At 36.4% G+C, this 18,327-nt stretch overlaps 1 protein-coding gene across 1 annotated transcript in view; it reads right to left on the bottom strand.

Moving 5' to 3' along the window:
- LOC107146547 (transmembrane protein 180) overlaps nucleotides 1–13,818 on the bottom strand; it is a 29,089-nt gene extending 15,271 nt beyond the window's left edge. Inside the window, exons 1-3 of the mRNA XM_015490645.1 lie at nucleotides 13,669–13,818; nucleotides 12,012–12,737; nucleotides 4,096–4,250 (exon numbers count right to left, since the gene is read on the bottom strand). Coding sequence (XP_015346131.1) covers nucleotides 4,096–4,250; nucleotides 12,012–12,737; nucleotides 13,669–13,818 — 1,031 coding nt within the window. The remainder of the gene's footprint in view (nucleotides 1–4,095; nucleotides 4,251–12,011; nucleotides 12,738–13,668) is intronic.
- Between the last annotated feature and the right edge of the window lie 4,509 nt (nucleotides 13,819–18,327).

Genomic DNA, 18,327 nt, shown 5'->3' with positions numbered 1-18,327 from the left:
GTCAATCTCTCCCCTGAACAACTGTGATTTTAAATTCAAAATATAATGTTATTTATAATAGTGCCCCCAAATATGAAATACTTAGGTATAACAAAATACATGCAAGATCTATATGAGGAAAACTACAAGACTCCAATGAAAGAAAGAAGGCTAACAGAATGGAGACATAATCCATGTTCTTGGATAGGAAAGCAATATTTTAAGATATCAGTTCTTCCCAACTTCATCTATAGATCCCAGTCAAAAATCCCAGGAAGGTATTTTGTAAATATTGAAAACTAATTCTAAAGTTTTTACAAAGAAGCTAGTAGACATTATTGGAGAACAGAGGTGGAGGACTGACACTACCCTACGTTGAGACTTACTGCAAAGCTGCAGTAATCAAGAAGTCTGGTATGTGAAAAAATAAACAAACAGATCAAAGGAACAGAGAAGAAAGACCAGAGCAGACCAAATAAATATAATCAATTTAACTTTGAAAAAAAGCAAAGGTTATACAATGAAGAAAAATAGTGTTTTCAACAAATGATGCTGGAACAATAGACATCCTCACACAAGCACAGACATAAACAAGCCTTATACTCTTCATGAAAACCAACTCAAAATGGATCATTGACCTAAATGTAAAACATGAATCTATAAAACACCTAGAAGAGAGCATAGGAGAAAATCTAGGTGACTTTGGGTGTGGCAATGGCTTTTTAGATACAACACCAAAGGTATAATCCAGTAAAGAAAAAAAATAATGAGCTGAATTGAAGATTAAAAACTTCTGCTCTGAGAAAGACACTGCTGGTATAGTTGTGCAGCAATAGGAACTCTTATTCATTGTTGGTGGGAATGCAAAATGGTTCAGCCACTTTGGAAGACAGTCTGGCAGTTTCTTACAGAAAAAAAAAAAAGTATTCTTATTATGATTCAGCTATCATGTTCCTTAGCATCAATCTAAATGAAATAAAAACTTATGTCCACACAAAAACCTGTGTACACACCAATTTTTATAGGAGTTTTATTCACAATTTCCAAAGCTTGTATGCAACCAAAGATGCCCTCCAGTAAGTGAATGTATAAACTATGGTACATCCAGACAATGGAATATTGTGCAGCACTAAAAACCAATGAACTATCAAGCCACAAAAAGACATACAAGAAACTTAAGTGCATATTATTAAGTGAAAGAAACCAATCTAAAAAAAGTTACATACTATATGATTCCAACTATATGACATTCTAGAAAAGGCCAAACTATGGAGGCAGTAAAAAGATCAGGGATTGCCAGGTGTTAGTGAGAAGAAAGAGAAATCGGTGGAGCCCAGGAGACTGTTAGAGAAATGAAAATATTTTGTATTGTACTATAGTAGTTGATACATGCCATGATACATCTGTGCAAACCCATAAAACACACAACTCCAAGAGTGAACCCTAACATAAACTATGAACTGGGTGAGGATGACGTGTCCATGTAGGCTCATCAGTTGTAAAAAAGTGCCACTCTGATAAGGGACACTGATAAGGAGGGAAGCGATGCAAGTGGGGTTACTTAGGGGATATATGGGAACTTTGCACTTTCTGCTCAACTTTGTTATGAATTAAAACTGCTCTATAAATGGGTCTAGTCAATCAATCACCACCATCCATCTCCCAGTGAAACCAAAGTAACAAAGCAGGACCACAGGGCCCTGCAAGGCCCTGTGTGACCTGGCCTCTCTCCATATCACGGCTTCCTCTCTTGCTTACTGGGCTTCAGCACACTGGCCTCCTTGCCAGACCTAGAGCACCAGGCATGCTGTACCTCAGAGCCTTGCCACCTGCATCTCCTGCCAGGAACACTTCCCCCCAGAGAATCTTCATGGTTCCCACCCAGGTCTCTCCAGGTCTTTCAAATGTCAACTTGTGGGGCCTTCTCCATTCTCCTCTTTTAAAATGCAGCTTTCTCCAACCCTTCTTAGTTTCCCCAATCTTTATTTCTCACCAAAGAACTGATCATTATATAGAGCACTCTATTTTTCTTAAGTCCTCCTCCCTCCCTCTAGAGGACAGAGACCTCCCTGCTGTGTCATAGTCTAGGGCTTGGGGGGCTCTCAATAACATTTATTGGATGAATAAATGGACAGCTGATTGAGAGTGCATGTGTGCTTCCTGATATTTACCATGCTGTTTTCATTTTATCTGTGTTCAGGAGGGGAAATCCAACTCAGTCACCCAAACCCAGCTCCAGAACCCCGACTCCTGTGAAGTTCTCCCTGGGCAGACTGAGGAGGGGACCTCTTTTCTGTATTACCACAGTGCTCCACTTATGCCTCTGATGGGCCCCTTTATCACGGTTTTTTTGTAAAAAAAAAAAAAAAATCAACTCAAAATGGATCAAAGAGCTAAAACATAAAACTGTACAAGAAAGCATAGGGGAAACACTTCGAGACAATGACTTCTTGGATATGACATCAAAACCACAGGAAACAAAAGCAAAAATAGACAAATGGGATTGCATCAAACTAAAATGCTTCTTCTGCACAGTAAGAAAGAAAAGAAAGGAAGGAAAGGATCAACAGTAAAGAGAAAAGTCACAGAATAGGAGAAAATATTTGCCAACTATTCATCTGACAAAGGAATAATATCCAGAATATATAAGGAACTAAAAAAAAAAAAACCTTAACAACACAAAAACCAAGCAATCCAATTAAAATATAAGCAAATGATCTGACTAGATACGTCTTAAAAAAAGAAATACAAATGGCCACAAATATATGAAAAAAAAGGTTCAGTATCATTAGTCATCAGGGAAATGCAAATCAAAACTACAATGAGATATTTTCTTACCCCAATTAGAAAAGCTATCATCAAAAACATAAGAAATAAATGATGGTGAGGATGTGTAGAACAAGGAAATTTCATTTGCTGCTGGTGGGAATGTGAATTAGAACAGTCATTATGGAGAATAGCATGGAGGCTCCTCAAAAAAACTAAAAATAAAGCTGGGCAGAAAAGAGCCTGTAATCCCAGTTACTCAGGAGGCTGAGGCAGGAGGTTTGCAAGTTTGAGGCCAGCCTAGCCAATACAGCAAGACCCCATTGCAAAAACAAACAAAAACCTAAAACTAGAAATAGCATATAATCCAGTTACCTCCCTTCTGGGTTTATATTCAAAGGAAATAAAATCAGCATGCTAAAGAAATTCCTCACACCTTAATTTCTTACAACACTATTCACAAAGCTAAGATATGAAATCAGCCTCAGTATCCATCAGTGGATGAATGATTCAGAAAATTTGGAAGACATACACAATGGAATGTTATTTAGCCATCCAGAAGAATGTGGGTAGAGGAAGACTGGATTTAATCAGTGAACCCTCTTTATACATGTATTGAAATTTCACACTGAAACCCATTAAATTTGTACAATTATTACTTGTTAATCAAAAATTAGAAAAAAAGAAGAAATAGGAGAAAGAGTTGAAGGAGGAATAGAATCTCAGCTTCTTTGAATCTGACAACCTCATTTACTCAATATTGCATTTTAATAGGTCACCAAGAAGAAACTTAACTTTACTACAAAAATTAGTGTGGGATATCTAGGGCCTTGTGCGTGCAAGGCAAGTACTCTACCAACTGAGCTATATCCCCAACCCAGTGTGTGATCTCTCTTTAAAAAAACCCAAAAAAACTGTTAAACTGGGAGTGGTGGCACGTGCCTGTAATCCCAGCGGCTTGGGAGGCTGAGGCTGGAGAATCCCAAATTCAAAACCAGCCTCAGCAATTTAGCAGGACCCTGTCTCAAAACAAAAAGGAATAGGAATGTGGTTCAGTGGTTAAGCACCCCTGGGTTCAACCCCTTGTACTAAAAACAAACAAGCATTCAAACAATTTGGTAGAAAGATTCAATGATCCAACCTAGAAGCGAATATTACACCGAAATCCCATCAAAGATGTTCACTGGGGGCTGAGGCTGTGGCTCAGAGGTAGAGCACTTGCCTACCATGTGTGAGGCACTGGGTTTGATTCTCAGCACCACATATAAGTAAATGAACAAAATAAATGTCCATGCATCTAAAAAAAATATTTTTTAAAAATGATGTTCACTGTTTTCGGCATTGACTTACTTGATAATAGTGAGATAAAAAGCCAAACAGTAATAGTAATCCTGTCCCAGAAGTAACATGATAATGGAGACCACTCCTTCTAGGTAGAAAGAGGTTAAGATAATCTTATAGTAACCAAATTTCTTCAGCCAGGACTGACCCATAAGGACAAGGCACTGAAATGGAAACAGATTTGGCTTTGTGTTAAGAAGCAAACCCACCCGTTATGTCTACTTACTCTCACTGATGACAAAATATTCTCATTACAAAATAAATTTGCTTTTGAATTACAGTATCAATTGAAACGTACAACTAATTCTCTCTTGGTTTCAGATGATTTGATCCACATATATCAAAAAAATTGACTATGGATATTAATATTCTATAAATAACAAATAAGCTACTATTATTTTCTATAAAAACAAATAAACTAACCAGGAAATAGTTTCCTAATTTATTTTCATACTAAGATTTTACTAAAAGTGATCATGTAAGACATCGATCAGTAGCAACAAACAGCATTGCTTTATGGTAAAGTGAAAGATTCAACTCAAATCTAAAATAAACCCAAACAGAATTCACATAGTGTACATGCACAGTAGCCAAAACGATTGTTGAATATATAAAAAAACTCACTATTATTCTTACTGTGATATTAATCTGAAGTGTACTTTTTACTCTAAAATCAGAGGTTTAGTAAATAATATTCCAGGATTCTATCTATATTCTTTCTGCTTGTGTGTCCTGCCTAATCTCACATATTTTCATAATTCTAATAGATTCATGTTGACATCTGAGACTTAGATTTGCTTTTTTCCCCTGCATTTCTTTCTACCAAATGAAAAAGTTCATTGTTCTAGACTGTAAAGTTTGTGCTAGATATACGTATGTACATTAACAAAGATCAGAAGACACTCTTTGTTCTCAAGAGAAAAAGCACATTGTTTAGTCCTGAAAAGTTTCACTACCCAAATGTATGTACATTACAATTAGAAGAGCATTTTGAAAGACATAAGTAGACTACAAATGTCCTTTAATAAACATAAGGGTTTTTTCCCCCTCGACTGATTTTTTTTTTTTAGCTTAATTCTCTACTTTCAAGAAATAAGAGCTCACTTTCTGGATACTAAAAACAATAGCTCTGTGATGGCTATAGTCCTAGGCCTTCCTGAGAGTTCTATAAGAGAAGGGATGCAAAGCATCTAGCAAATCGAATTATACTCTTGTGTATAGTTATAATATTCAAAGTAACACATTTCCACATATTAAAATGAGTCTGCTTCTTCTGTATCTCATATTCTGCAAAATATAAGAAGTTAATAATGTCACATGTCCTCAGTTTATATCACAGAGAACTGATTTCACCTAAAAGACATTTTCCTCCCACCCCCATCTAGCTCTATATTCAACATACAAGGAACTCAATGATTGTTAGTTATTATTCTTGTGTCCAATATATAAAAAGATATGAGCCATATTTTTATACAAATAAATAAATATTTAAAAACTAAATTAGACTTATATGTTACATGAAAAATTTCCAAAATTTGTGAAGATAAAAAACCAGGATCCAGCCAGGTTTGGCAGCACACACCTGTAATCCCAGTGACTCGGGATGCTAAGGCAGGAGGATAGCAAGTTCAAGGCCAGCCCCAGCCACTTAGCCAGGAGGCTGTAAGCAACTTAGTGAGACCCTGTCTCAAAAAAAAAAAAAAGGACTGGGGATATAGTTCAGTGGTAGAGCACCCTGGGTTCAATTTCCAGTACCAAAAACAAAATAAAATGCAGGATACAAAAGATTCATAGATGAACTCATTTTATTTTAAAAATTATACGTACAACTTGGTTTTAAAAACCTCAGTAAGTAAAATATGGGAAAGGACATGAGTAATAGTTCTTACTGCAAGTTATTTGGTAGTGGAATTGTACAACAGATGCCATTTTTACAATAAAAAAATAAAGAGGTTATGATTCATTCAGAAGCATTAGCAGTCCCTCACTCCATCACAATTCAACCATCTGATGATCTCTACCCAGAACATGGCTAAAAGATAAAAGAAGTAAAAAACATCAATGGGAACTAACAGAATAAAATCATGACTCTACATACTTAGTAAAGTTTATGTTCTTTTTTATATAATTATTTTTATTTGTAGCTGGACATAATACATTTATTTTATTTATTTTTATGTGGTGCTGAGGACCAAACCCAGGGCCTTGCATGTGATAGGCGATCACTCTACCACTGAGCCATAATCCCAGCCCAAAGCTTATGTTCTTTATTCATGAAAGCCCTTCAGGTATTCATTAAATATCTATCTAAATACTTAGGAGTAAATTTAACACAAGAAGGAAGAAGCTATACAGCATTGTTGAAAGAAATTTTTTTAATCTAAAATAGATGGAAAAACATTCCATGTTCATGAATCTGAAGATTTAACATCAAGATTTTTGTGGTTTTTTAAATTACTTTTTAGTTATAGTTGTACACATTACCTTTATTTCACTTATTTATTTTTATGTGGTGCTGAGGATGGAACGCAGGGTCTCGCACGTGCAAGGTGAGTGCTCTACCACTGAGCCACAAACCCAGCCCTGTTTGTTTGTTTTTTGGTAATGGGTATTGAACCTAGGGCTTTGCACATTCGAGGCAAGTACTCTGCCACTGAGCTACATTCTCAGCCCAAGATTTAACATCATTAAGACAGCAATACCACCCAAATAATCTATACATCCAGTGAACTTCCTATCAGCATCCCAGCTAAGTTCTTTGTAGAAATTGACAAGCTGATTCTAAAATTCATATAGATTTTCAAAAGACCCAGAATAGCCAAAAACATCTTGGAAAAGAATAAAATAGGAGGACTCACACTTTCCAATTCCATCAAGAAAGTGAAAAGACAACCTACAGAATAGGAGAATATTTTTATGAAGTATATCTGATAATACACACTATGAAAAAATATGAAAAACCATTACAACTCCATAATAAAAAGGCAAATAACTGGGCAAATGAGCTAAATAGATAGTCTTCCAAAGAACCTATACAACAATCCATGAAAAATGTTCAACATCATTAATCATCAGGGAAATCCAAAACTACAATGAGATGCCTACAATAAAAAAAGATAACAAGAGTTGGTAGTGATTTGGAGAAACTGGAACCATTGTACACTGCTGGTGGGGATGTCAAATGGTGTAGCCACTCCGGAAAACAGTCTGTCACCATCTCAAAATGTGAAATATAGAGTTACCGTAAAACCTATATATTCCATTCCTAGATAGATACCCCAAAGAAATGAAAATATATGACCATACAAAATTTAACACTAATGTTTATGGCAACATAACTCATTAATAACCCAAAAATGGAAACAACTCAAATGTCTATCAACTAATGAATAGATAAACAAAATTTGGTACATTAATCTAATGGAATATTATTGAATCATAAAAAAGGAATTTTATGGTTTGAATATGGTTGGTTGCCTCAAAAACTCGTGTTGGAGTTTAGTCCCTATTGAGAGGTATTAAGAGGGTAGAAATTTAATCCACCTACAGTGTTTAGAGGTGAGCCTTTGGGAGGCAATTAGAATTCGATAATGTTAACAGGATGGAGCCTCCATGATTGATTACTGGTGACCTTACAAGAAGAAGATTCCATGATTGGTTACCAGTGACTTTATAAGAGACTAGAATATATATACACTTGGGCTCTTTCTCTCCTGTCACATAATATGGCCTGTTCCTGCTTAGGATTCTGCCAGCAAGAAAGCCATTACCAGATGCAGCCCATCAACTTGGACTACAGAACCATGAGCCTCTTTTATTTAAAATATACCTATTCTGTGGTATTATGTTATTAACATCTAAAAACAGATTAATATAGAATGAAATGTTCATGTACTAGAGCATGGATGAACCTTAAAAAACAGGCTATGTGAAAAAGCCAGTCACAAAAGACCACATATTATATGATTTTATTACATGAAAATCCAGAAAAGCAAATCCATAAAGACAAAAGGTAGTTTAATGGTTTCCAAGGCTGAGGGGAGTGAAGTGAGGATTGACTGATTATTTTCAGAGTGATGAAAATGTAACTCAACTTGACCATAGTGCTAATCCCACGACTCTGAATATGCTAAACTATACTGAATTGTGTGCTTTAAATGAATGAATTGTATGCAATGGGAATCATATCTCAATAAGGCTTTTTATAAAAATCAGCTCCATTTTTACATGGGAGTTTAATTTAATGAACTTTTTTAAAGCTGGCAAAGAGTAGAAACTACTGATAAGCACGTGACTTAAAGTGAGAAGGTATAAACAGCCTAAAATATGGTGGCAAATAATAAATAGAGACAGAAATTCAAACAGCTTCCTAATCTGGGTCATTGAAATTATGAGCTGCTACAGTTTTGGATCTCAAAAGCCCCCCAAAGGCCTATGGGTTAAAGGCTTGGTCCCCAGTGTGGCCCTGTTGTGGGGTGATGGAACACATAGTAGGTAAGGCCTAGTGTGAGGCCCTTTGGTCATGGGGGTAGGTATGCCCTTGAAAAGGATGTGGCACCCCAGCCCCTTTCTATTTCTCTTGATTTCTGTCCAGGAAGTGACCAGCTTGCTCCATCAAGCACTCCCTACCATTGCCATCCAGCACCCCACCAGAGTCCTAAAGCAATGGGCCCAACCAAACTTGAATGGAACTTCTAGAACTGTGAGCTAAATAAATTTCTTATAAGTTAATTATCCCAGGTATTTCATTACAATAATGGGAAGCTAACACAGGAGTAAAAAGCTTGGCAAACCTCAGAGTGCTCTGAAGGGAGGGCATCATTTTATCTTGCACACATTAACACCTGGAACTACAATGATTAACCAGAAGTTCCTTTAGTATACCCTGCTAAACAAATGATGTGCACACAGTACTTCTTAGAGATAGATTTTTTTTTTTTTGAGATGGGGTTTCACTATGTTGTCCAATCTAGTCTTTTTTTTTAAGAATTTTTTTTCACAATGCTCCTATAGCACAAGAATTAAAACCCAGAATCAATAAATGGGATGGATTCAAACTAAAAAGCTTCTTCTCAGCAAAAGAAACAATCAGTGAGGTGAATGGAGAGCCTACATCTTGAGAGGAAATCTTTACCCCTCACACATCAGATAGAGCACTAATCTCTAGGGTATATAAAGAACTCAAAAAGCTAAACACCAAAAAAACAAATAACCTAATCAATAAATGGGCCAAGGACATGAACAGACGAGGATATACAATCAATCAACAAATATATGAAAGAATGTTCATCATCTCTAGCAATTAGAGAAATGCAAATCAAAACTACTCTAAGATATCATCTCACTCCAGTCAGAATGGCAGCTATTATGAAGACAAACAACAATAAGTGTTGGCAAGGATGTGGGGGAAAAGGTACACTCATACATTGCTGGTAGGACTGCAAATTGGTGCAGCCAATATGGAAAGCAGTATAGAGAGAGATTCCTTGGAAAACTGGGAATGGAACCACCATTTGACCCAGCTATCCTAGTCCTTGATCTATACCCAAAGGACTTAAAACGCATACTACAGGGACACAGCCACATCAATGTTTATAGCAGTACAATTCACAATAGCTAAACTGTGGAACTAACCTAGATGCCCTTCAGTAGATAAATGGATAAAAAAATGTGGCATATATACACAATGGAAAATTACTCAGCAATAAAAGAGAATAAAATCATGGCATTTGCAGGTAAATGGATGGTGTTTGAGAAGGTAATGCTAAGGTAATGCTAAGTGAAGTTAGCCAATCCCAAAAAAACAAATGCTGAATGTTTTCTCTGATATAAGGTGACTGACTCATAGTGGGGTAGGGAGGGGGAGCATGGGAGGAATAGATGAACTCTAGATAGGTCAGAGGGGTGGGAGGGAAGGGAGGGGGCAGGGGATTAGCAAGGATGGTGGAATGTGATGGACATCATTATCCAAAATGCCGCAGTCTGGCTGGGCACAAATCACCAGCCACTGAAGCAGTTACAAACTTTATTTCTGAACTCCACCAGCACACTCCACACACGCTCTCCGGGAACTCTCCCAACGCCAGGAGGCTCCTCCAGGAACCACCAACCGGAAATCCCTCCTCCGGAAATCCCTCCTCCGGAAATCCCTCCTCCGGAAATCCCTCCTCCCGCACTTCCCCAACCAATGGGAACTCTCCGGGAATCCCCAGGAGAACTCCAAAGTAGCAGGCCGAGGCAGACAGTAAAGGTCTAATATACAACCGAATCAATCCAGCATCATCTTAATGGCTTGCCTCTCAACCAATACTATTGGCAAAATGCCAGGGGCCATTCCCACTCGGCTATAGCTCTCAGCACCAAAGTACATGTATGAAGACACAAATTGGTATCAACATACTTTATATACAACCAGAGATATGAAAATTTTTGCTCTATATGTGTGATAAGAATTGTAATGCATTTCAATGTAATTTATTTTTAAAAATCAGTAAAAAAATTTAAAAAAATAAAAAGAATTTTTTTTCACAATACCTTTATTCCATTTACTTATTTTTATATGGTGCTGGAGATCAAACCCAGGACCTTACATGCCAGGCAAGCGCTCTACCACTGAGCTACATCCCCAGCCCATCCCCTATCCAATCTAGTCTTGAACCCATGGGCTTAAATGATCTTCCTGCCTCAGACTCCTGAGTAGCTGGGATTATAGGCACACACCACCACACCAAGTTAGCATCTTGAAGTGCATGCCTCTTGAGGCACATAGATGTTCTGTGCCTCTTATCTATATGGATGAAAAGGATCTCTTCAGAGCTTGTTATAAGAATTACATGAGGTAATGTGTACAATGTGTTTGGCATAATCCATGAGTTGTCATTATTATAATATAAACAGGAGACATAAAGAACTGAGCTAATAGCAGAAAGGCAAATTCTATCCTATATACTTCATTTAAGAAATTATGGTTACACTTAAGAATTATTGGACTACTCCTACCCCAAATGGTTTAAATACTTTTGAAAGTTGGCAAGTGGTAAAAACTAGACTATCCAGAATGCCTTATTCCTTATTCCTTGAAACATATAAGTAATAGGTTTTACTTATTGTTCATGAAAACAGGAGAAACTGAAGTCACATTAATTAAATCATTTTTTGTGGACATATTTAGGTTGAGGGGAGTGATATATTAGTTCTCCAAATGGTATAATAAACAGCATGACAGTATTTTTGTTTTTTGAAGGAGAACATGCCCTCTATAATAATAGTCATGAACATGGAATTTTAATAACACTCTGGAATTCCAGAACTCAGGACTTTTGCCAAATGTTTTGAAACCTGGCTCCATGGATTCTTGATCAAGTGACTTTTCTTCCATATAATTGTCACAAAAATCATACCTCAATAAAGCAAAACAACACACTCATTATTTTCTTCCATAGTTCTGCTGAGACTTAAATGGAAAAGCTCAGGGAACAAAATTCAAAAGTTAAAATGTTTAAAATACCATGTTGCTTGGCTTTCACTGGACTCTTCCTTTTTTCCTTTTCATCTTCTTTTTTCTATTATGTTTCTACTGAATCTTCTATAAGGTCTGGGGCTCTGAATCTTTAGGTTTCTTAATAAAAATGTGCATCTTATTCACACTACTGATATAATCAGGTTTCTAATTTCCTCAGCCAGTTAAGAATTAAACACTTTAAATTTTGATAGTACTAGGGATTGAATTCAGGGCCTCGAACATGCTAGGAAAGTGCCCCACCACTGGGCTACATCCCCAGCCCTTCTTTAATTTGATTTTGAGACAGGGTCTCACTAAATTGCCAAGGCTGACCTCCAACTTGGGATCCTCCTGCTTCAGTGTCCCAAGTAGCTGAGATTACTACCACACCTGGGTAAGAGTTATTCAAAGAGTTATCACATACCTGTGGGCAAATGAATCCTGCCCCGTACATGATGCTCCTTGTGGAAGAAGAAAGAACATTCCTGGGAATGAGATTATCTGCAAAAATCATCATGAAGTTATTGAAGAAAGTTAAATGGAAGACTTGTAAGAAACTCATGATCAGAAAAAGGAAGAAGTTCTTCTGGAACAAGATTTGTCTCAAAAATAAGGCGACAGAGGTCCAGGTGAGATCCTGTTCACTTTCCAAGAAAACATTTTCCTCGGTGCTTCTTTTAGGTTCAAAATATCTCATGTAGTACATGCCACTGTAAAGGCTGCAAGCTGAAAAAAAGGCAATGACAATAGCAACAGACTGAAATTTGGGCAGAATTTCCAAGTTATTAGAGATGAGGCCACAGAAAAGGACACTGGTAGATCCTACTAGTGCTGCCACACGATTCATTTTAATCAGCTGAAGAAGACTTTCTTGCCTAGCAACAGTTTCTGCAAAGAATCTGCACTGGGCTTGCTCCACACAAGTAAGTGTGCTATCAAAAGCACATAATGATACCACCAGGTGAAGTGCACTAAGCCAGTCAATTTCTTCATAGAATTTCCAAGGGAACCAAGGAAGCAGGAAGGCCATTGCATATAAAAGAGTTCCATATAAGACAGAAAGATTACTGCATAAAAAGCGTTCAGTCTTAAATTCGATGTGAAAATACCCAGTCAGGACATTAAGAACATTCCAGATCATTAAAATTATCTGAGGAGAAGAAACATGCAGGTTTATTTCAATAGTCTTGTAAACTACTACATTCAGTATAAGATGAAATCACCTCTGAATTTTTTTTACTTAAATGAAGTATTTAAAACTGATAGAAAAAAAATCTCATTATGTTCAGAACCAGTTGAAGTATTAATAATAATAACATCTAGTACTACTCAAAGCCAATGTGCATTCACTTTGTGTTAGGTATTATAAAAGTATTCATATGCACTATTTTATCAAATCCTTAAAAACAATATTATAAGATAGGTACTATTAATATTCCCAGTTTACAAATAAGGAAAATGAGGGTAAAAAAGGTTAAGCAACATGCTTAGCTAACAAACAACATAGTCAGGGTCTGAACCAAGGTAGTTGACCCAGAGTCTGTGCACATATCATTAGGCTAGACTGTCTCCCAACCATGGTGCACAGAGCCATCCACGCTACTGCAAAGAATGACATAGTGTCACTTTGGCATACTGTCATAGGCATAGCGTTATATAACTTTCACCAGGAAAGATTAAAATATCAATGTTTGCCAACTAAAAATGAGTACAGTAAATATGTAATTGTCTTTAATAAATAAGTAGCATTATAAAACATAAGAGTTTTAAAACCATCCTTTGTAATGAGTTACAATACAATTTGTCACTATCATGGGCCTCTCTGTGACAAAGGACATTTTAATAACAATATCAATTATTTCACATAAGTTAATTTGCAAGATGACCAAAGTATAGCCTTGGTTTTATATTTTAAGTGGCAATCTCTTAAAAATCTCTCTTTGTCCTCAGAGAAACTTGGACATCAAGAAGTTTTTCAGCTGCGCAAAGAATCAACTGTTTTGTAAATAACAATAATAACACAACCCTGAGGAAGAAGTTGTTCTGTCCTATGTAAAAGTAGAGTGAAGACTCCATCTCACCTGGGATTGATAGAAGGCCACTTCTGGAACTTGGTATGTATGTATAAAAAATTTCACGTAATAGAAACTGAAGACAGAATTTAGCATTTCAGTCCCTAATGTTATCAGACTGTATGCCCGAGCAACCGGATTGATATTGAAAAGTGTCATTTTCCATGCAGAGGAACTTTTCTTCCCTATGTTTAAAAAAAAAAAGTTAAAACTCACTGTTTGCATGCAATAGTTGATGGTTGGTAAAATTCCACTGGACACTAGTTAATTTTACTTAAGAACCCAAAACTACTAGCTATGAATTGTCACCTGATTTAACACTCTACTTATCTGTACTAAACATTTTTTGAGATATTGCCTTGAATTCTAATTTGCATACAATGTGACTCTATTTGTATTTAATTTTTTTTTTTAGTTTATAGATGTAGCATGTCTTTATTAATTTTTGTATGCGGTGCTAATAATCAAACCCAGTGCCTCACACATGCTAGGCAAGTGCTCTGCCAAGGAGCCCTAGCCCCAGCCCTCTATTTATAATTTTCATACATTTTCTAAATTGTAAAGTAGGATTTATCCAAATGTTTGGACATGCGTAGGTAGCAGTCAGCTTATGCATTATCTTCCTTACTTGGAAGGGTACAACAGAAAAAGAACAATGAGATGACTGCATTTTGTCAGAGAGGAGGAGTAGAAGCAAGTACTTCATCTAAGGATAAAGTTATCCATTCAGTAGCACAGATTTGCATTTGAAGATTTATTCCTGATCTTCTCCTGATAGACTATGTAGCTTTGACCCAAAGGATATCTATGAGGGTTTCAAGGAATGTAGAAATAATACATTCTGATTTTTGCTCTGATGTAGATGCCTCTCTCAAATCTATCCTATCACCTTACCCTTTAATCCATATAACCAGAAAACAGGGAAAGGTTAACCAAGCAGGAGTAGGCACAGTTTCATCTTTTAACTACAGTTTTTGTTGTTGTTGTTTCTCCTGTTTTTTGGTACCATGGATTGAACCCAGAGGTGCTTAACCACTAAGCCACATCCCCAGACCTTTTTATTTTTTGAGACAGAGTCTCACTAAATTGTTGAGGCTGGCTTTGAATTTTGGATCCTTCTGCCTCAGCCTCCTGGCCACTGAAATTATAGGTGTGCACCACCACATCCCACTTGGCTACAGTTTTAACAGACCATCATGATCTTCATGTATTATCCCTGGATTACTAGAATATTTGGCGAGATCCCCACAATCTTACTGAGTCAGAAAATATACAAATATTCATATAAATTGAAGGATGTTACTTGCTTGAATAATCCTTGGACTTCTGTTATAATTTGGAAGATCTAGGAACAGTCTATGATCCCCCAATTTCTTAGGGAACAAGAGGGCAGGTTAAAAAGGGGGAAATGGACATTTGACTCAGATGATTAAATGATTGGTCTGTAAGCTTCACTTTGACTCCAGTAGACTGATGGTTCTAATTCTATGAGCAGTAGGGCATTAGAATTATCAAGAAAGGTTATTAACCCTATGTGGGTACTAAACATTGTAGGCTAAATAAAGAATATTTTGCACAGGCTGAGTGTATAGCTAGCTCAGTGGTAGAGCTTGCCTAGCATACAGGCCATCGTTTTGATTCCTAGTACTGGGGGGGAAAAGGCATTTTGCCCATATGTATACTTCTGCTCTTAAAATGTTTGTAGATTCTGCCAAAATGAAAAGATACAAATCTGTTTTATTCTCATCATTATACAGTTCTCAAATGCTTAAAAGTACAAGTACTACAATACCATGTGGTCAGCCAATGTTTTTGGCTTTAATGGGCAGTTCTCAGATTTAAAAAAGCTGGGAACTACTGGAGAGGACCTCACTCCAGGGAGTTATTCTGGGCATAAGTGAGAATGAAGACTGGGCTAGAGGTCACTTTGTCACCAAAAAAGCCAGAAAACAAGGGAGTCAGTAGAACCAAAAGCCAAGATACAAATTTAGCCCACTGAAATCTAGGCATTCTTTTTTTTTTCCTCTGAGTTTTATTTTAAGCACACTAAAACAAGAAGCAAGCCATGACTTTCTGAACTGATCTATCATTAAGTCAAAAGGCAGGCATTTATAAACTCAGAATTTTGCAAAGTGTCATAAACTCCCTGAGGAGTTCAATTTTTTTTTCAAAGAAATCAAGTTAAGCACCAGCCTCTCTGAAACTAAGAATATAAGATTTTGATAGTATTATGAAAAACTCTACAATCTGAATTTCTCTGCTTGTTTGTATTGAGAGGAGGAAGTAACATCTTCTTTACTTCCCTCTGCGGAAAGAACTATCAGTATTTTGCTTTAGATTACTTTCATCATAGTAAATACCTGTTTCAGGAGGTATTGAACTGAAAATCACCACTTAAAATCTCTCCAAAGCCACCACTACTAACTAAAAAGTCTCCTTAAAAGACTTAAAATACTTTTGACATATTTACACCAAGGACAAAGAATTTCTGAAGGAGGATCATCTTCTTTTTTTAATATTTATTTCTTAGGTGTAGTTGGGCACGTGCTAGGCGAGTGCCCTACCACTGAGCCACAACCCCAGCCCCAGAGGATCCTCTTCACCTCAAAATGCTTTATACAGAATAGTTTAAAAGCAGCAGTGCTGTAATGGCTAGGCTGGGTAAGTACACTAAGTACTGGTGAATTATTAAATGAACACCTTTTAGAATCAACTTGGGTAGTTATTCACTAACCTACTACTCAGCCAAATGGTATTAATGTCACTGAAGAGGCCACTTATGACTGCTTCTATGCTATGACTAACAGGCTCTAAAAGAATAATGGAGTGCCTCTAAAGCAGGGATTCTAGCACTCAAAGCAAAAAAAAAAAAACAATTTTTTTTCAGTGTAATTTTTCTTTCAGTTTTTCCAAGGGAGCTGTATAGTTCCTGAAAATAGTGTCCTTAAAAAAAAAAAAAAAAAAAAAAAACCCACTAACATACCCCCTCCAAAAGGCATAAAGCCTGTGGGATTTTGGATTTGTTTTTACTGCTTTACACTATCAGTAACTTTAATTCTCCAGATTTTTCTTTTTTTAAAAAAAGAGGATTGTTAAAAAACATGCCAGGGCCTGGGGTTGTGGCTCAGTGGTAGAGTGCTTGCCCAACACGTGTGAGGCCCTGAGTTCAATCCTTAGCACCACATAAAAATAAAATAAAGATATTGTGTCCAACTACAACTAACAAAAATATATTTAAAAAAAAAAGAACATGTCAATACATTTTTTCCATTTAAAGTCAAAATGAGCTTCTGTTCGTCATGGAGAAAACAGCCAGCACCACCAGTGACTAAGATCAGATGCATGATTCTAGAACTTCAGCTTCTACAAATGACCATTAGCAAACCATAAACCCAATTTTCTCTTTCCAAAGTTTTCTATCTGTAGTGATTAAGATAATTGGTTTTAAATTATCTTATTTTGCCTCTATACTATATCTCTACCTGAATGTTAACAACTTGGGCAGTAGAGACTTTAGAGGGGACTAGCTTTCATCTTTATAAACTAGCAATAAAAACTAGATCAGTAACATCTTACCTTTCAGTATTGCCTGTATTCAAAAGAAAGGGATTTGTGAATTTATCTTTAATTTAAATATTATTACTTTTTAGCACTGGAATTCCTTTTACAGTTTTTGGTTGGTATTCTACTATAAGAAAGGGCTTTCTTTTCCCTATCACTCATTTATATCAGTATGGCCTCAACATTCAACAGGTTATAATCCATTGCTATTATTATTGTTGATTTTGATGCACATGGACTGGGGATATTGCTCAGTGATAGAGTACATGCTTAGCATGTGTGAAGCCTTATGCTCCAACCCCAACATACAAATAAATAAAAGATTTATTTTGATACTCATGATTGTCCCCAAACATACCCACATTTTCAAACAGTATCACTAACAATGATAAGCTTTATGTTTGAGAATGGCACAAAGTACTGCCTTATATTTTTTGTGACTTTCAAAACCCTAAAAGGCAAAGAGGTAATCTCTCCTGCAAATAGTTTGCTAAAGGCTTCTCTGTTTGTGTCAACTGCAACTAGAACTTGAGTTTTTTATTTTTGGTTTTTTTTTTTTAAACTCTAGGTCTAGATCCATAATGCTTTTTATTCTATTAAGAGGTCTTCCAGGGGGCTGGGGTTATGGCTCAGCAGTAGAGCACTCTCTTTGCATGTGCAAGGCCCTGGGTTCGATCCTCAGCACCACATAAAAATAAATAAATAAATAAATAAATGTTATAAAAAAAATACTGATTTCATTAAAAAAAAAAAAAAGGCCTTCCTGAAGGGCTGAAAACCTCCAGCAATACCCTCACAATGGGGAACTTTTCTTGTCATTGGCAAGTTTTCTCCCAAGATCAGGGGCCTGCAGGCTACCTGATCAAGCATCAACTTGTTACCCCGATTCGAGCAAGAATGGAAAGGAAGACTCTACCTTTTATTACCCACAAGACTATTTTGAGTTTTTCCCCTTCTCCAAATCACCCAAGTATTTATTAATTTATACAAAGACAAAAGTAAGTTTGAGGATCTATAATTGCTTCCTAACAATTTCTCCTATTCCTACATAGCTTTTGAAAAAAATTTATTGGTACATTATAATTATATACAAGAGCAGAATTTGCT

The sequence above is a fragment of the Marmota marmota genome, unplaced genomic scaffold (assembly GCF_001458135.2).
Source record: "Marmota marmota marmota unplaced genomic scaffold, marMar, whole genome shotgun sequence".
NCBI classification, from domain to species: Eukaryota; Metazoa; Chordata; class Mammalia; order Rodentia; family Sciuridae; genus Marmota; species Marmota marmota.
The sequence above is the reverse complement of the archived record's forward strand: the minus strand, read 5'-3'. Positions and strand labels throughout refer to the sequence as shown.